This window comes from Cuculus canorus, chromosome 1 (assembly GCF_017976375.1).
Source record: "Cuculus canorus isolate bCucCan1 chromosome 1, bCucCan1.pri, whole genome shotgun sequence".
Taxonomy (NCBI): Eukaryota; Metazoa; Chordata; class Aves; order Cuculiformes; family Cuculidae; genus Cuculus; species Cuculus canorus.
The window spans coordinates 110713796-110734399 of record NC_071401.1 but is presented as its reverse complement, the minus strand read 5'-3'; the positions used below and the strand labels follow the sequence as shown (position 1 = coordinate 110734399).

Here is a 20604-nt window from a genome sequence, read left to right as displayed (position 1 = left end):
CTAAACTAATTCCGCCTAATGGACAGACAGTCCATCCAACCTTACTTTTAGGTTCCTGTAATATTGAACGGTCAGTCATGGGTGGGCTTGCAGGGAAAATGGGAAAGAGGGATACCACCCTCTTTGCCGCATGGTTTACCTCCTACAGACATGTCCCTGACTGTTAATCTGTTGCAGACAGCTGCTTCTTTACCCCATAGCAAGCTAGTTAATATTCCACAATACAAATTGCATTCTGATGCTATTTGTCCTGTTTCTGAATTGATTAAGGAGCGAGAAGACCAAGGAATCATTGTCACGTCTCATTTCCCCTACAATTCTCCTTGATGACCAGTAAAGAAACCTAATGGCAAGTGGCGACTCAGAGCAGATTACAGAGCCTTGAACACTGCCACTGAGCTGCTCACTGCAGCTGTTCCCAGTATAAATGATATCGTCAGTTTTATAAATGAACAATCGCCTGTGCTGAACCAACAGCAGCCGGATGCTTTGAACACCTCACTGTGGCACCCAGGGTGTTGGGTGAGGTTTCAGCACCCATCACTTAGAAAACACTAGATCGCTTTGCACCACTTTTGAGGGAAAGGAATATGGGAAACTGTGGATACCACGGGAGTGAAATTAATCATTACTGAAACTTGGATACGATCCAAGCCCTAGGCCTTTCTTGTCTCTCCCTAGGAACTGTTGAACTCCTGGACAAAGAAGTGAAAGCTGTCATTCAACCTGCATAATGCGAAAAGTAGCCATCTAGAAAATACTCTTAAGTATTCCTTGGAACTCTGTTAATGCTTTTTACAGTAAAGTGCTATCACTAGAGATAATGTTGACAACATCTAAAAAGTCAAGAGCCCTCACGTGTCGGACAATCCTAACCCTCACATCTGTCATTGTGTCACATAAATGTTGATGCAGTATGCAACGATCAAACAAACCCACAGAAGATGGTAAGCTCTACGACACTTTCTGATACGCACTTCACTCAGCTCAGAAGTATGAACAGCCATCTCTGTTTATAAGATAGAGATGAGGACTTAGACAGGAATATCTGACTTTGAGTTCCTAAATCCTTTTCAGGCAGCAGAAAAATAGCTGGATTTTCTTTGGTGCACTGTCTCTAGTAGCCCCAGATTACTCCAATACCTTTTCAGAAATGAGTAGTGAACTTCAGTGGAAAAAAAAGGCCCCTCAGAATATAATAGAATAGTTTTCTCAGGACTACCCTCATACTTCTACAGGGTTTTTTTTTTCTTGGTGGTTTTTTTTTTGTTTTTTTTTTTTTTTAAATATAAGGGGAAGTATTGATGAACTGTAGTTTCAACCAAGAGCTGACTTTCCTAGCATGCTCCAGGCTGAAATCTCTGAAAGGCAAAAAAGCTCGCTTGCAAGCTATCTCCACAGCCCAGATCAGCAGGCAGCAATTAGTTTCTCAGGCACTCACTCTTCTTTCCATCTTCTTGATGGATATTTCATCTGAGCTTGTGCTCTCCTCCTTCGCCTTCTCTTCACCTCTCTGCCTCTCTTTCCAATAAGGCTATGATCTGTCACAGACTCTCAATGGACAAGACCTATACATCCCATCACAACACTGTCATTGGCAGTTACATTAGAGAAGCCAGGATGAAAAGCCGTTTGGAAGGGAGAGAAGCCGTCGTGCTTCAGGGCATAGACTTGAACTCTAACCAAGGAAGAGAGATAAAGGAGGGCTGTGGGCCAGGCAAGGAGAAAATTTTGCTCAAGGCAGGTTATTCTATAATTATCCACTTAAACTTTCTTTATACTTTCTGAGATGCATCTAGTTCTGGCCAACAGCAGAGGAAGGAAGGGTGGAACACTGTTCTGATCCAGCAGGGGGATGAGTTTCTTCATTCTTTTTGCTGTTACACTGAGTTTATAACATTTTCTGAAACCACAATGAAATCCATTTCCGAACATGACCCTTGCTCTGCCACTGATAGCCAAAACTCCTTTCCCTAGCCCCGTCCTTCACACTTCCACAAGCAATACAGAGAGATGCCAGTACAAAGCCAGGTCAAGATGATAAGAACAAAGCCTTGAAGACTGCTGTTAGATACCAGCTTTACTTCAACAGAGAAGGAAATTTTCAAAGAGGTGAACTCTTTCTGTGTCTCTCTCAGGCACGAGTCTCCTGGGAGGAGAAGAAAACAGCTTTCATTTTAGCGAGTCATGATATTTATGGCCCTTTTATGGGTTTTGTTTGAAAATATAAAAGTAGATGGACTTAAATCTGTTTCAAAAGAGAGGAGATGGGAAGGGGAGAAACAGAGCATATGAAGGGCATGTGGGTCTGAATCATCTGCCCATGCTCAAAAGAAAATAAAACACCTCCTTTGTTTTAATATGGACACTTTCTGCCAGTCATGAGGATAATGTCTGACCTTTTCTTGCATAGACCCTTTTATCCCTAATGACTTACAAATTTTATATGTACACTGCCACCAAGAACACTCACCTTGGGATGAAACATGACAACTATTAAATTATGCAACTGCAGCACCATGCAACTGTTCAGGTGTGATTGCTCCCCAGAAGCAGACTTTCAGATCATGTCTCCTGCAGAATTGAAAGCTTTATACAATATTCCTGAGGGGCAACTGTCAGCTTCTGCTTGCTCACATACCAGAGTCTCATGTGGGCTTTTATCCATCCTATTTGTGGTGTCTGTTCAGCAACTGAGGTTGCACCCTTTTGAGGGGCTCCTGCTTTTCATATGTGGAATCTCCTCTGACCCTTTGCCTCTAGGCAATGCGTTTGATCCAATTCACAGACTAAGGAGCACATGCCTGGCAGAATTATTGAGGGAGGGAAGTTTAAGTTGAAGAACTAGGGTTTGCATTTAGTTTTTAATGTAGTTAGGCCTGTGATCATTTTAGCTGCTCTGGAAATGAACCTCCATAGGTTATGACAGCTACCGGGAAATTTCTGTAAGCAAAATGTACAAAGCTCCTCATTAATTGTTAGTTTCATGAAGGCTGTTGTAGCTGTATAAAGCTCTCCTCTCAAGCAAAGAGGGAGAGAAGTTCTGCCAAATTAACAGATGACTTTCGACTGGATCTGAGCTCAGTATGGAGTCACTGCAAGGATCAAATTGTTAGGATGATCCATGAAGATGGACCAGTCACACAATGTTTAATACCAGCTGTTGTGTACTGCTTCTTTCTTTGATGTGGTGCCCTGCAGTAATCAAATAAAGAGATCACAAACAGGCAAATCTCTAAATTAGGCATGTTCTTGGCAGGACATTACCTGAAGCATCTAGCTGTCTGGTCAGTTGTAAATAGGTTTTGCTCCCATAGTCATTTTCTAATATCGCTCAGAAGTCCAGAAAGACTCTTAAGACATTGAGCTCCAGGTAGATGCTCTTGGTAGTTGAGGATGCTATAAAAATGATCAGTTCCTTTAAATGTTTCTGTCTTCTAACTGCTATCACCTATGTCTTGGTTCAGTTTTATGTCTGCACACATGCCCTTCTGACTGGAGTCATCCTTCCTTTCATGGTTGCTTGTGCAGAGTCCTTGGTAAGTTTGAATCAGGTTTTAAGATTTATTGATCTGGCCTTGTCCATTCTGTCGTGTGTTCTTTGATTTAATTTAATGACCATAAAGCATTCAGGCATGTTGGTGAGAAGGGTACCCTAGAAAAAATAAGCGATTGATAGATCGATTGATTGATCGATTATGTAGAAACATTGTCCTCGCCATAGTTAACAGTGAAGCTAGTTTTTCATTATACTCATTTGTGTCTCCCAGGGCATACACACTTTAACTAAAAGTAAACCAATCTGCCTGCAGATATCAATCATATGTGGAAGCAGCTACACTCTTGTGTATTTTAAAGATACATGCAAATAAAAATCTTTGAAATGCAATTCAGAAGGGAAGGGTTCAAATGCAATTCAGAAGGGTTCAAAGCACAGGCAGGATGGCCCTTTTCCCGCTCTCTAAGACAGTTTTCACATTTCACAGCTGGATAGCTTGGCATAGACATCCCAACATTTACTTCAACCCGCTAGTCCTGGGAGGAACTGAATTCATACTGTTACCTGCATTTATAAGTCACAAATAATGTTTTCCCTTTTGCAGTCTGTTTGTAGTCTCTGTGTGTGTGTGCGCGCGCGCCCTGTGGCAGGGGAAGAGCAGTCACCAGGAAACACCAAGCTTAGAAGCTACTGAGTAGTTATAAGAAGGGGATAGATGGAAGAAACGTGAAACCAGCTCCTGAATACATTGAAATACATCAAAGAACAAAAGGCAGTCCAGAAAACAAACAAACAAAAAGCATAGTAATCTTCCACGTGCAAAATAATTCTGTTCCTAGGGGTAGCCAAAATGACAGGGTGTTCATTTATGTGGATTATGCTAGTATTGGCAATACTCAACCTAAATACATGTACTTTGAACCTCTCTCCATTTTTTACGTGAAGAACAGTGTAACAAATCTTATTGGCATTTAAATTATTACTCCCGGGCAAATAAGTTAGCACCTTGCTGAGATGACTGAGGCAAGTCACACACCATTCAGAGCTATGCTCCCACTTCTCTAGAGAACTGTTTATTTGTTATACATAGTTCCAATTCTGAGCATTTTCTTCATAATTAGAGCCAGAGATTTAACCCGCTTTCATTTTTCTAAATGTCAAGTGAAATTCCAGTGAATAGGTAGGTAGCTCTCAAAGAGATTTTGCTGGAGTACATGAGCGTGCAGTGTCTGTTTCCAGGTCCTAGACTATATTAATCACATGCTTTCTGCATCTCTGTTGGGCTGTCTATAAATTTAGAAAGGTCATGGGTACTGTGTTACGGTGTTATAATGTCTGTATTGAATGCACTCCAGCTAAACCCTTTATGGAAAGGCAGGCAATGCAACATAACCATCCCCAAGTAAAACTTTTTGTCTCATAATTCACCTAGCTCTCCACTATAGCTAATGCGTAAGCATTTCTCAGGGAGCTGTAAAAGAAGGGAATGGCGTTAAACTCCTTTTAAAATTATCCAGTCTAAGCTAGTGCCTCATGCAATAAATCAAATTGTCCTGAAGATCCTGGAGGGGGGGAATTGGGCCATGGCCTCACACCTATGAGTCCTACCATGCAAGAATGCAGCTGTTACACTAGGAGTAACTTCTTTCTGGCACATTTTTGCTCCCTTACAAACTTGCTTCTGCCACTTTGACTTCCCAGTATAGCACAGATGTCATTTTATTATCTGTGTCCCACTGATGTCTCTCACCTTTTTGATTTCTTACAGTCCTCTTCACATTTCTCAGAGACCTGTAAATCCCACTATCTCCCTTCTTCCCACAGAGGTTGCCCCATAACCTTTCCCTAGATTTTTATAAATCTAAATAAATCAGTATTTAGCATTAACCTCTTCAGCTTATGTATATATCTTACTATCTCTGTCCAATGTAGGTCCCCTTCTTAGTTTGCCTATTGCCTTCAGATCCCTTTTGGAACATTTCTTATCTCCTACCTGTCCAGCTTTCACTGCTTTCTAATTTCTTACTTCACTCAGACCAACATCATTAGGTTTCTCTCCCATGTGTCCCTTCTTAACTTCTTTGCTTCCTACACACCCTGAGTTTCTACATCGTTCGAAGGACATTAAGTAAACAGAGCAGCAGAAAGGAGAGGCTGACTGTGAAAAAGTACAGGACTTAGTGAGACTGAGAGACTGAGCGCTAAGATAGCAGACGAAATTCAAGGCTAATAAATGTAAAACACTACAAATAAGAAAATGTAACACATAGAATTATGATCTCAGAGCTGACCATTGCCATCAAGGAACAAGATTTTGTGGATATAATAAATAGTTCCATGAAAATGTCACCTTGGTACTCAGCAACAACCCCAAAATCATGCAAACTGTTAGGAGTTAATAGGGAAGGAAGAGAGTAAAGAATAAAGAAGGTCATTACGCCACAGGATAAATCCCTGCTGCACCTGTATCCTGAACACCATGTGAGGATTTGGTCTCTCATCTCAAACATGACAAAGCAGAACTGGAAAGGGTTCAGAGAAGAGTGGCCAGGATAATCAGAGACATGCAGCAGCTCCCGTATGAGGAATGAGTAACTCAGGCTGAAAAACAAAGGATGGGGCTTAACAACAGAGCTGGGTAAAATCTTGTGGGGCATATAGATACTAACTAGAGATTATCTTGGCATCAAAGGAAGCGAGTGGGCAGCAGGTTCACAACAGACAAAAAGGAGATGGCTTACCATTCAGTGCAGAGTATGTTGTGGGACTTCTTGCCACAAGAGATCACAGAGGCTAGTGGGTACAAGGCTATAATGGCTCTAACTCAAAAATGACTAGGGACCTCCATAGAAGGAAAATCTATCCAGGGCTATTAAATACAAAAATATCTCATCTGGCTCAGGAAGTCCTTGAGTTGCAAATTATTAGAAGCTGGAAGATCATGCTGGGGAAATATCACTTCTATCACTGCTCTTATATTCTTCCCTAGGTATTCACTGTTGTTCTCTGTCAGAGACAGGATATTGAGCCAGATGGACCTTTGGTCTGACCCCATATAGCCTTTCTGATGTTCCTGTGTTTATATTCTTAACTGGCTGTATGGATGCTCCTTGCACTTTCACCTTCCACTATAGAAAGCCAGAAATCCCCCTCCTACCTACAGCAGCACACTGAGGCAGAGCGAAAATATCAGCACACCTTTGCTGAAAAATCCTTCCTAAATAAATTTGGGTACTTACTTGCTCTTTTAATCTAGTGTCAGACCAGTGTAATTGCTGAAAAAAACATTCTCTTTGCAGCTCTGGTCACTTGAAACAATCTGTGTGGAACTCTCCCCTTTCACTGATTCACTATCTCCTTCTAAATTCTCATCTTAAAACCTGACTTTCTAGCCTGCTTTCAACCTCTCCATTTCTGTCTCTCCTGGTTATTGGTCTCATGACTGAATGCTTTAATATTTTCACCATGCAAGGTCTTTATGTCACTGTTTCATGTAATTTATACCTGTGAGCTGGAGCCTTTCCCATCTCGCTTTCTAGCACAGGCCATACACTGAATGGAGTCCAAAATGATCCCCACCCCCTTATTGCTTTGGGGGTTTGGCTTTATTAACAAGGATATAAGCAATAAGAAAATAAAGTTCAGCTATTTCTAAGGCTTCTCCCTCATGACTGCTCAGCCAGCATCTTAGATGGCCTCTCCCCAGCAAACCATTTTTATCTCCCTTTTACACAAGTGAACTAATAAGCCACCTACCTCAGTGAGTCAGCAGAACCCACTTAACCCTTTCCCAGAAGGGTCAAAACTCACTATCAGGATGGTTTGGCTCAGGCTTGTTATAGAACAATATTCTGCCCCTCAGTCCTGAATAATTTATTTGTGTGGCAGACCTAGATTACTGTTTAAATCAAAATGCTACCCAAACAAAGGCTGTGCTGCACAGTGCAAAATGAAACCAATTACTACATCACAGAGTGCTCATCTTTTACAGCGCAAGATGCCCCCTACAGTACTGCAGAGGACAGGCATTTCTGTTGAGAAGAGCAGCCAGCCAGAGGAAGCGGGAGAAGGATTTTTTCAGGGGGAACCAGCCTTTGATAAGAAAGTGAATTCAGTGCCAGAAGGTTTTGTACACTTCAACTTTGATCCATGGAAACTTAACACCTTTTCTAGACTGAAATTAAAGCAAGCTCTGAATACACACAGACAGAGTTGTTTTCCACAGAGCGACTATACCAGGGATGAATAAAAGAGGAAAATGCCAATCCTAACACACACTGCAGAAATTCAATATGAATTCTCAGAACGTGGATCACAGCCTGGAATTCCACTACTTTAAAAAAATACAACTCACACATGTACACAGAAAAAAAGGATGCATTGTATTATATATTACATTGTTGTAGAAGTGCATTATAAGCCCTAGAGCCCCTCTGTATGACTGAAACATTAACAAGACCATGTTCCTTATGTACTTTAAAAATGTAATCTGAGTTTACTAAAAAAAGAAGAACTCGCACAAGTAAAATACGTTCTTCCCTTTATTTTCCTACCCCCCGTTATTGTTCAATCACCTGATTTTGAGACTCCATTCACCTGACAATAAATAGCTATCATTTACCCTAGTCCTGGCTGTCAGAAAGAATCATCTTTATCTTCAGAGAAGCAGGGATAATATCTAATCAGTGAGTTATACTTGAAAGAAATGATTCTAAGGTTAGGAAAATTGGCAGCTCCATTTTGTTATCAGTAACCATTATTTAGATAGCCTTGCTGATGTGCATGGCGTCATACAGACAAGGACAAAGACCAGGCCGTTGTCCGGCAGAGCTTACTGTCTATATTACACAATTAAAATAGGGAGAGGTACTAACAGAACGGTAATAGTGAGCTCCAAGCATCGCAGTGGGAAGGAGAAAAGGTGACAAGAAAAAAAAAAAAAGACAAAACTTCCTGTGAGAGAGCAATACTGTATCATTCCTCCATTACTGTTTCATACTCAGCTCTGCCAGAGGATTTTGTTGTTTCAAAATACAGTTTGTATAGAAGACAGAACAGACAATTCCACAGTAGAAATCAGGAGAAATTGGCCTAGATGTTTATAAGAGAGAGGTGGAGGGTGACAGGGAGTTGGGTGCTTTGATGCATCAAAGACACAGTCATAAGATCTACACAAGTGATGCTGTAGCAGCCGTAGCAGGTTGTGTCATACAAGCTCACAAGGCTCTGTGGGGCACAGAAAGACCTGAGGCTCTTAGTTTGGTGTACTCAGTTAACATGAGACTGTGTTCCTTCCACTCAGTCTGAAAAGTGGACTCTGTAGCTCATGATACAAACAACACGCTAACTGCAACATGTCAACTAAAACTACCATCTCCTAAAAATGAGCTTCCAAGTACCACATTCAACAGACACGCAGTTTGTCCTTAAATCAATGCTTTAGTTACACATCATTTTATTACGAGGTCAGTTTGTGTATCACTCTCTTCTTTTAAGGCAATCATGTTGAAAATTAACACATGACAATCTGACTATAGACATAAAAGCATAGACTTAGCTGAGCTCCACACATAAAACAAACTGGAGTGAGTACTTCAGAAACCCATCTTAACCCGACACTAATCCGAATACTAACTCTATTTCTTTAACTATAGCAGAACATAATTCGTTAGACAGCTGCTAATATTACTGCAGGATTATTGACCTAAAGCAGGAACCATCCAAACTGGAGCAGAGTTGACTCCATCTAATAGAAAACAATGGCACCACAGGCATACATTCATTACTGCATTGAACTTCTAAAAAGATGGAGGCATCTTCTTTGTTCTAGTATTTCACTTTGCTTCAGCTACTTAGTGAAGTAAAACAGTACATATATTCCCCTGAACTGTCTTATTTCTGAAGACATTCGTAAGACTGGTGAAGAAAAATGGAGCCTACCTGGCAATGTCTTCTCAGTGGTATAAAGTAAAATCGATAAAGAGATGAACATTCTTCAGGTTCCTAGAAAACGCTGTTGGCTTCTTCCATTTATGATCAAAAAGACCCTAGAAAAGATATGTCCAGTCTTTAATGAGACTAGGAAATTGAAATAACCAAAATGGGATGTGATTGGTCTTTTGAATTTAGGTGCCACCATTACTTGCTTTTGCTGCTGAAACGTCGTCTGGCTCCTAATGGCTTCTAACATTGTGTTCCTACCTACATTGATCATTTAATACTAGCATCTTCTTTTGACAAACCACAAACACTTCCAAAACTTGACCTCTTCCCTTTATCGCTTTTGATTAAGAAGAGAACTATCTGCAGGAAATGCCCTACAGACCACAAAGGATTATCAGAAATATAATGATAAATGATTCAGGGACTCCGTAGCTCTGCTTGTATTCCTATAATTTGATCTTGGTCACTCTTCCCTTCTCCGCCGGAGCTTTGCCGTGGTTTCTTCTAGTCGGTTTCTCCAAGCAGCGATAATGGCATCATCATCCATCTCTTCTTCCTCTTCTTTACGCATGCTTCGCCTGGACTGAGAGAACTGTCTAGATGCAAATCTTTCTTCACTTTGTTCCACTTTTGTTTCTTCTGTTCCATCCTCTTCAGACTTTGAAAAGCTCTGGGTGAACTTTCTCTTAGCTCCAAATTCTGACGTGTCTGACCTGGCCTCCTCTTCACATGCCTCCACATGACGAGATCTAACTCGACTCTGTGTAGATGGTTCAGGGGATTCAGAGTCAAAGAAAGGTTCAGGTGTTCGGCTGAAAACATGCAGCTCTGGGCTCTTTCCTCTAGAACTTGTCTCACTGACCCTTGACCTTGTGAACTTATACATCTTTTTGTCCTCTTTTGCAGAAGCCGAGGAAATTCTCGACACGGTTCTCAGAGAATCTCCCTTTGATTCGTAGGAAGAACAGCTGTCAAGCTCTTCTCTTTGGGATCTAGAGAATCTGTAACTGGATGTTTCAGAATCCACCTCTCTAACTTTGGATGATCTGCTATATTTCTCTCTAGCCTTCTCACTTTGATCGTAATACGGTGGTGGTTCTCTTTCTGCTTTCAGGCCACTGAGCCACTTGGTAATATCAGTCTCTATCTCTGACTTCACTGCACCTGTGTTTGCAGGTTGACTGGATAGTTCAAAGACTGTATCAGTTCTGTCAAGATCTGCCTGAAAGGGGCGCCTGTGGCTGTTTGTTATACTCTCTCTGTCATCTTCTGTTTCATTTTCCTCTCCTTTGGTCATCTTTTTTTTAAATAAAGTGCTGCGTTTATTGTCTCTGATGACCTTTTCAATTTGATAATCTGACATTTTCTCTCTCATTTCCATTTGCATCTCCTTCTCCTTCCTCCTGAGTTTCTTTAGGTCTACGTCATCAGCGAAGAGGCTATACAGTGGCTTGCTTGTCTGCATTGTCTTCATGTTTGAACTAGTCCCTTCTGTCCTTGCGCTCACTGAGGTATTGCAAGACAGGACAGACTGAGACTCAGCCCTGTGCATGTCTTGCTGGCAAAGCTGAGAGGCAGCAAGAGATGAGCCACTCTGAGCACTGAGAAGAGAAACCTTATCATCGTCTGCATGCCTGCCAGGGTTTCCTGACATTACACTGGAGGCCATTGCAGATGACGGACGGGACAGCATCATGATCTCATTTTGCTTTTGAGCAATGGTTTCATTGACCACGTTAGCGATCCAGTTCTGAATGCTTGCCATAGATATTGTGTCACCTGGGCCAACCGGGAGAGTGGGAGGGGGGATATTTGTCATCTGAGGCTGCATAGCCATTGCGCTGCTCCTGGTCTGTGATAAAGATGAATGATTTGTCTGCATACTCATTGCAGAAGCTGCATCCTCAGCACCGCTTGCAGAAGGTGCTGAGGACCAGAAAGCTGACAGTGGGATACTCCCACTCATCATACTGTCTGTCTCCCAGCTGCACATGGACTGGCTTTCTTCTAAAATTTTCTTAGAACGTTCAAGGAGCTCCACACGCCTCTGCTTCTTTTTGGTTGAAGCAGAATCCTCACTTTTGGCAAACTCCACAAATTCTTCCTTGCTTTCAGTGCCCACCTTCTTCTGCCGCTTCATTTTCCAAGCCTGGTAAGCAGTCAGGTCAATATCTGACAAACTCTTCCCTTCTGTCCCCTCCCCACCTGCCTGGCTGCCATTTTCTGCTGGAGATGGTGCAGAAGATGATGATGATTCTAAATCCTTCTTGTGAAAACCAAACTGGATCCTCTTGACCTTCCACCTTTCTAGAGGAGTCAACTTGTCTTTGTTCTTTTGGCAGAAATTGTAAAAGGAGCTACTGTCTGAAAACACACTCTCCTCATCCACATCCCTCTCCTTTCTTCCTATTTCTGGGGATTGTCTCTCCCCAGCAATTCTATTCTTAGAATGATACCTCTGAGATGCTTCCTTCTCAATCTCCAGAAGCCTCTGGTTCCACATGTCCCAGGTGCTCTCGGAAGACATAGAGCCTGTGCGGCTCCTCCTCGTACTGCTAAAGCTACTGGCTTCCAGCTGTTGTTTTAGAGTTCGGATCTCAAAACTGCTCACACTCTCAACATCACTGAATTCACCTGCTGGGTAAGGTCTTCCTCCCATGTTGGAATCTCCATCCTCCTCCCTGGGTGGACCCTCCATTTGGTATTTCTCGTTTCTGCACCGCCAGTCATGGATTCTTTGCTCCACATCCTCCTCAGCTTGTTCCCCTTCCTGATCTAGAAGCTCTGGAGATGTTCTTCTTCCATGGTTAACTCCTGGTTCCCTTGGTTCTCTTGTAGGCAGGCCTTGTTTCTTTCTCCATTCCTCATACAGCTGTTCCTCTTCCTCCTCACTGATGAGGGTGGAGTGTTTGGAAACCCGGCTAGTTTTTCCTGCTGATGAAGAGCTCATAAAACTACCTAGCAGGCTGCCAGTGTCCTCTTCTTCTACTGTGATGGAGTGGGCTTTGGCTCCCATGATGCTTTTTGAGTCCCCAGCTCCAGATAGCCGTGAAGAAGTCCCTGCATGGATAACAGGACTTTGACTAGGAGTGACTTCTTCATCTCCAGTGTGCTCCAATTCTCGTTCCTCCAACAATTGCTCATTGAGCTCCCTTAGCTGTTTCAGAAAGCCATCATTGGGGTAAATGGCACGCTTCTTCCTCAGAGTCATCAGAGCCTCCAGAATGGTCATATGGTGGTAGATCATTAGGTAAGCAGCCACCAGCACAGCTGAGCGACTGATTCCCATTTCACTGCTGACAAGGATTTTGCCTATAGACATTGAAAATAAAAGTAATTACTATTTCCAAGAACATGAAGAGGTTGCTCTAATATGTAACACAAAAGCATTTTCTGAATAGCATTAGAATTCAGACAGATTATATGCTTCAGTGGTTGAAACCCATACCAAATATTTGTTAGCTTTGTCTTCATAAAAATCTAGACACATATTAATAAAAACCACGTTAGTTTCAAAAGCTGTGGGCAAGCATCTTTTAAAACAATCTAAATAATATTTGTGTTTTCACCTATACACTTCACTTCCCCACATAATCAAAGAGCTTATAAGTATTAGAAAGACAAGTGGTATGGTGTTCTTGTCTTGCTGGTTGACTTAGGGTAAGACATTTAAGCTTTCCATGCTTCAGTTTCCCCATGTGTAAAGAGGGAGATATTCGCATTAGCCTCCTGGAAGACATGGGGAGGAGAAGCAAACAACTCAGGTTTTATAAGGCATGTTATGAAACTTAAATACAATTTTATATTAATTTAATTGTATTTTTGCCACAATCCAGATCTGCTGTTCTGCAAGGTACATTCAAATAGCTACACATAGACTAGCTGGAGGCCAGGGTCTTAGTATATCTCAGAACAGCAGAACCAAGCAACTAGCAGAAGAGAGCTGATTTTGACTCTAGCAAACCAATACCACTGCCCCGAACTATCAGGAGCCACTGTTCTGCAAAATGGAACTGCAAGAGCTAAAATCAAAGCTGAGCATCGGCTTTATGGCATGGCATTTACACAGAAACCATGTCTTGCAGAAAACTAAGCTTTGGCGCAAAGGAATTGGGTTTTTTAAAGTTTACTTTTACAGCAAATTGCAGTTAGGAAAGAAAAAAGCTTGTAAGTATGAAGAGAGTGTAAGTGAGGCTTTGCTGCCTTGCAGCAACTAAAAGGACAGTTCTTAAATGTGTGATAAACTCCAGTGTCATCAAAATGTTTGCACTGAAACTTAATGAAGCAAGTTTAAACACCACCTTTCTGACTGCTGATATGCTACTGCAAGTATTTACCTAATGTACCTATTCCTACAAGTCCTAAATGTCTTTTACACCTTTTGTAGTATCAAAAGGCTCAGTTGCCTTCCAAATGTTTTCAGAGCCAGTAAAGCCTATCTAACAGCTCACCGAAAGGGGGAGATCTCATTCCTCTGCTTTCCTTCGAGGCTCCTTTGTCTCCCTGCATCCTTTCCTATGTTGGTTCTGGGCCCTTTAATGAGCAAGTTCAGCTCACCAATCCAGTGGAAAACTATCTCTTCCCTGCTGGGCTGTCATTTTTGCTGGATTAGTGAGTTGAAGGGTCAATGAAGGCCAGCAGCAGTAAGCGTCTATGCTGTGCCAAGGGTAGCAATGAGCGTTACGAGGAAGAACATAGATGGGTAGAGTGTTGTTGTTGGTGAGCTATTAAAACTGGCTCAACTTTTCTTGCACACCAACAAATCTTCTCACTTTTCTTGCTGTTACTTTTACTAGGAGGTAACCAGTTGTCTCTCTACAAAAATTAAATGCGTTGAATACGCATATGAAGAATATCAGTGATATCACTGATTGTGGTGGCCATTTTCGTTCTGAATTCCATATAGATATTTCTAACTGTCCACTGAAGCGGCAATAAAGTGACCAATATGCACTGGAGGCCCACAGAATAACAGTTGCCATGGCATTGGTGTCCAGGAAATTATACAGCAGCCTGGCTATAGACACACAAGGGTTCAACCCAGCTGTTTGGATTGTTCTCATAAACAAGCCTGTCCTTTTGAAGTAAGCATCCTGGCAAAACTGAAACTCACAGTGTACAGGAATATATCGATGTATAGGATTATGTATATCAATTAATACATATATGTGTGTGTATATTGGAGCAGGGCTTCACCTCTCTGCAATGGCAGGGTACTTCCAAAGGAGCTGAGGGAGGTGGCTCACAGCCAGTTTGAGTCTGAAGGCTGGGCTTGCAGCAGGGGTTGCTGGGTTGCCTCCTCTCACTAGTTTGCCCCCTCCTGTTTTGAGTGAGGCATGGCAGAAATGGGCAAGAAGCGTTCACTGTGACTGGATGCAAAGGACAAAGTACCTGCCTTCTACCCAATTACAAAGGTGGCATTGCTTGTTTATGAGAGTAGTGCTTCCACCTGTTAATTCCCAAGCATTCTGGAACCACTGTAATCTTCTCCTCTTACCCCTGTAAGTCAGCAGTGCTTCGTCAAGGAACTCTGCAGCTGGGCGGAAGTGTTTGGAGATATCCATGTCTGGAAAATCATCTACTTCGATGCCCAAGTATTGGATATTCAGACCATTGTAGAAACCTGGTCCTGTGTATACACCTGTACCATGAGCTGCATTCAAGACATGCGTGATCCCCAGTCTCTTCAAACGGCTTTTGTTCACTGCAACGCTTCTTCAGAAAAGAAAGAAAGATGTTAGATACCGGTGTGGCTATTTCAAGTAGGAAAGAAGCTGTCTGCTGCAAGCACTATAGAGCTCTTAGTCTGTGTTACTTATCCAACACAAGGTTCCACTCAGACCTTAATGTCCTCTGAGAGTTCTACAGGTATTTCTTTCCAGTACTCAACAGGAAGAGAAAATGAGAAACTTGCGCTCACCGATAGAGCTGCATGCCCAGTTTCTATTCCAGCTTGATTTTAAACTCATTCTGCCATCCTAGGTTCAGTCAGGTTACTTATTTCTCAATTTTTATCACTCTTTAATCGATATGCTATATGCCCTTCTAATTCTTTTCTGGTCACTTCTGCAGGTGTCTCAGACAGCTGAGCCACAGCACAGAAGACATAGCCTTATATACTCAATATTCGCTATAGCATTTGTTTTTAACTCTCTTCCACATGACAAAGACTGCAGTCCCAATTTCAGGGCCAAATTCCAATCACAACAGTGTAATTTGGGCTCATTTGCCTTTTCCTCTCCTAAATTGTCAAAGCATCAAAATAGCACAGGAAAGCTGCTGATTCTAATCCAGAAATATTTACTTTTCAGTGCACAGAGATCTTTGTGAGCATATTCTGAAGAACACTTTGGCATTCTCTAGGGATGAAAGGTATTGGATGCATGCAGTACATGTTATGTCTTCAATGGTTCCATCTGACCCTTCACTGGGAATCTTGTGCGATTTTATGACAAAAGCTGACACTCACTTTTCTGCTATGAAGACATTAGGCCAGACTTCATCCACAGCATCCCTGGGGGTCTCCAGCCTGTCCTTCACAAGTGCCCTCTGCAAGTCCATCACACATGGCGTGTTAAACAAGCTGGTGTCATCAATCTTTTCCTTAACTCGGTTGTACAGGTCTTCCACCATCAACTGCTGCGCAGACTCTAACATCCTGGGACACATTGAATCTACCTTGGTGTCCTTTGTCTTCAGTTCTGGAATAAACTGATATTGTAACTAAAAGCATGTAAAAACAAAGCAAATATATGACCCGTTATCCTTTGTTCCTGGGACAAGCCTTGTGGCTTGCTTTTTTTCCCAGTAACATCGCACCTTGCTGTCTTCAACGTGTACATGTACATGCTTATCTAGCAGCCTGAAGGTACTTAATAATAGGAAGAACATATTGCACTGTCCTCCTAGTCAAGAGACCCACACTGGCCAAAGGCCTGGATGTTAAGGGCATGCTCATTCTAGCACCAGAACAATGCAGTCACTCTCTACAGCTTCCTGAAGAGTGGAAGCGGAGAGGAAGATACTGATCTCTTCTCCCTGGTATCCAGTGACAGGACATGTAGGAATGGTTCAAAGCTGCATCGGGGAGGTTCACATTGGATATTAAGTATTTCTTTACCAAGAGGTTAGTCAAACACTGGAACAGCCTTCTATTCTATTCTATTCTATTCTATTCTATTCTATTCTATTCTATTCTATTCTATTCTATTCTATTCTATTCTATTCTATTCTATTCTATTCTTATTCTTATTCTATTCTATTCCATCCCATTCATTGCAGTGAGCAACCAGCAATCAAACTATATGCACCACCGCAACACATGTTTCTGCCACAAATTCAGCGCACAACTTTAAAAGAAGTCACCAGACCTCCCTGTAAAATGCTATTTCTTTGTGGTTTTCACTTCTGCCTCAGGTGCGGTTTTCTCGTAAAGGCTTTTTTATCATTTTAGGATCTCTGGATAAGAAAGGCAAAACAAGTGCGACACAAGCCTCTATTACTTACATAGTTCTGTTACCCTATTACTTACATAGTTCTGTTACCCTTCCTTCTCTTACCTTCATTGATTATTTGTTTGGCAGCCACAGCAGATGACAGATGGATTGGCTCCATGAAGATGCTCTCTGTATCAGTGTCCGATATCATCGAATACCTGCCAACCAAGCACACTGCCCATTAGGAAAATGCCTTCCAGTGAGATCCCATCTCCAGGACTTTAGCCCTTTTCATCCATTCCAGAAGACGGTAGCAGAGAACTGAAGCAGTGAGGATCCTTTGGCAGTAGAAGGGAAGCCCCAGCTCTTCTCCCACCTCTCACCCCTACCCTGCTCTCCAGCACGGTGCTACAGGCTACAGATATGCCTTGGTATCCAGTGTTTGCAGGATGTAGACAGGTCCCATGGAGAGAAGCTGCAGTGGGCTGGGAGTATGAGAGAATGGACTGGCGTAGGAGTTTTTAGGTAAAGAATATTGATGCCTGATTTGAGACTGGGAGAGGAACAGTCTCACAAGGAATAGTCTTACAAGTAGCTCTTGCTTAGACAGACAGATATAAACATTGTCCTAACTAGAATTTATTGAATAATTCTAACCAGATTATGCTAGAAAACTGTTAGCCTTGGGTTTTTTCCTGTTAGCTAATTGCATACAAGCATCCTTTGAGTTATCACAATCTGCAATGCAAGCATTAAAATTGAAGCCTGTGAATCTCTTCCTCAGTACTCAGTACGTTGGTCACTTCATAGCATAAATCTGTGGTCAGTCTCTCCTCTCACGCAGTGTGGTGGTCAGAAACAAGAATGAAACCCACAAATACCTTTGAAAGGAGTGCTTTGACCCACAGTGTGATTTACATAAGTTTTTGTTAAGCAAAAAAGGGCCACAGTCTTGAAAACAATATATATATTTCCATCTGGGTCCACATGTATAGTTCAAGTAATTCTCTTCACATTTAGACCATCTTAATAAAATATTTTACAAGGCTTTTCCTCTGATGCTCTGTATTTTCCTTCCAAATAGATGGTACAGAGCATCAGGACAAGTTTGCTGCCATCACAGAAGCTATCTGGCAATGCAGGCTTGCAATACTTGCAACACACTGTTTGTTTTCATTTAATTAAAGCAGGAGAGTGATTAATGTGCAGCAAAGTGTCTGGAGAACTAAACTGCTTTCATTCTCCAGAATAAAAATGCAGGGCACAGCCACTGGAAACTGTGCCAAGGGCTTGTTTAGGTCATTTACTGAAAGTAATCCTTTGCCCAGGGGAGAGGTGGAGTCACCATCCCTGGAGGTGTTCAAAAATTGTGTAGAAGGGGTGCTTTGGGCCATGATTTTGGAGCCACGGTGGTGTCATGTTGATGGTTGGGCTTAACTATCTTAGAGGTCATCTCCAACCTTAATGATTCTATGATTCTTGTCTAGGTTTCGAAGGGAAGGGAAGGGAAGGGAAGGGAAGGGAAGGGAAGGGAAGGGAAGGGAAGGGAAGGGAAGGGAAGGGAAGGGAAGGGAAGGGAAGGGAAGGGAAGGGAAGGGAAGGGAAGGGAAGGGAAGGGAAGGGAAGGGAAGGGAAGGGAAGGGAAGGGAAGGGAAGGGAAGGGAAGGGAAGGGAAGGGAAGGGAAGGGAAGGGAAGGGAAGGGAAGGGAAGGGAAGGGAGGAAACTGGATAAGCTTCTGCTCATTTTGAATGACTGATGAGCAGTAGGAGAGTAATCTACCAAGTTCAATACATAATTTTATTTTAAGTGAGCTCAGTGAACTTCCTAAAATTTTTAAATGCATGTAGATAAATGAAATAAGCACTCTGTCTTCATTTCTCTGTGGTGCTCCAGAGTTAATGGGAAACATTTCATAACCTCCTACTTGTTGGGCCACTGAGGCAGGTTCTTTTCAAACTCTATCCCTACTCTCTGCCTTCAGCTAAAGCATCTCAAAGTGTACAGGAAGTCCTGCAGAGCATTTTGGTTTAGGAAAAGAGTACAAAGGGATGTATTTTTCCTTGTATTAGGAGAAAACACATCTAATCATGCTTGTTTTGCTCGATTTCTCCTTGCATTGCGATAGCCTCCTGTTCAGTGCCTGAAGCCTGTAGCTAAAGATGGCTCTGAAACAAACCCAAATCCAAAGGCTCTCAGTGTTTCTGGGGCTGGGAAAGGCTAATATCAACAGAAAAAAATCTACATGTCCATAAAATGGGCAGAAAGACAGGACTGAATTTGGGAAGAGTTAAAATCTGGATCACAGGTTTCAGCATTGGGGTAGATGTGACAGGATGAGACAGGGAAGAGTAACGACCACCCCGCAGTGATGCTTTCTGCGATTTATCCCCCCCCCCCCCCGTGAGCATACACTCCCAGTAGGATGCATTAATTAGTACGTGAGCCCTATCTCCGTGGTTTCTCTCCCCGCTGGCACACTAACCCCCACCACAGGGAGGGGAGGGAAGCCTTGGGCTCTGTGCTTCATCGAGGTGCCTGTGCAGAGAGAAGGCCCTGGAAGAGAAGGTTCAAGGCCAGGCTGGATGGGCAGCCTGATTTAGTGGGAGGTGCCCTTGCCCATGGCAGGGGGCTTGGAAGGGGATGATCTTTAAGGTCCCTTCCAACCCAAACCATCTACCACGTGCTACCGGGAAGCCATGGCATCACCTGGATGAGGTGTACTCACCGGCTGGGCGAGGGGCTGCGGAGGTAGTGAGCCTGCACAGTCTTCACATCCGGTCCCTCGTCATCCTCATCGGGCACCACCTGCTCACTGTCTGAATCTCTGCCGCTGGCCATGGCAGCTGTGCAAAGGATCCGCTGCAAGTGGAGCACAGCAGGAGGGAGGGCTATCACAGAGGTCCATGTGGGAGAATGTGGTGGGGTGGTGGCAAAGGGGGCATGGCGGAGAGGGCTCCCATATCTTGCTCCCGCAACCCTGCGAGCAGCCCTCACTGCAAGGCAGCTGCCCTGGCTCCTCTGTCAGGGTGCCTGCTGTTCCTGGGGCCTTGTGCAGCTTCCTGGCTGGAGCCCAGCGAGCGCCAATACCCTTCTTGCCTGTGAGTAAGTGTGAAGGAAGGCCAGGAGGGCAGGGGTGGTGGGGCAGAAACTCTATCCCCTCCATGGATGGCTCAGCCCATGCATGGTGGCTGGAAGGAGCTGTACGCAGCCAGAGTCAGGCTGGAAGGTGCGTCAGGGGCAAGAAACATGAGACCTCACCTCCCCAAAATGAAACGCTCCTAAAACTCGAGGCTGAAAACGCTTTAAGCCTCGAGACTTTGTCCTTGTAATCCTTTGTGGGGAGGCTGCCATGCCCACGCTGAGTGTGGGAGAGCAAAGGAGCCGTAGGTCAGTTAGGAGCATGAAAACACAGCAGCCGAAGCTTTCCCTGTTCCGGACAGAGTGACTCCTGCCTCGCCATGCCACAACAGCCGGTGGTGACTCCAAAGGGCTTCAGGTGGGAGGAACGCGGCCATGTGCTGCGAACAGGGCTGAGAAGCAGATGCCATTCACCGGACAGCGAGTGAGGCGGCAGGGGAACAAGAAAAGGACACTTACCCCCTGTGCCTGGACGACTCCGCTGGGGGGTTCTGCTGGAGGCACGGTGAAGGAGTCCAGCGAAGAGGGCAGGGAGCAGTACCGGGGGGAGAGAAATAGGCTGCCCCCTCTCGCTTTCTCTGTGGTTT

General features: G+C 43.4%; 1 protein-coding gene across 1 annotated transcript; it reads right to left on the bottom strand.

Moving 5' to 3' along the window:
* Positions 1-7872: 7872 nt before the first annotated feature.
* STYXL2 (serine/threonine/tyrosine interacting like 2) lies at positions 7873-20604 on the bottom strand. The gene is made up of 6 exons (XM_054080906.1): positions 20477-20604; positions 19605-19738; positions 17002-17096; positions 15912-16143; positions 14940-15157; positions 7873-12754 (listed from the first exon to the last, which is right to left on the bottom strand). Exons 2-6 carry the CDS (start codon positions 19715-19717, stop codon positions 9906-9908), a joined length of 3507 nt encoding a protein of 1168 aa, XP_053936881.1. The 5' UTR covers positions 19718-19738; positions 20477-20604; the 3' UTR covers positions 7873-9905.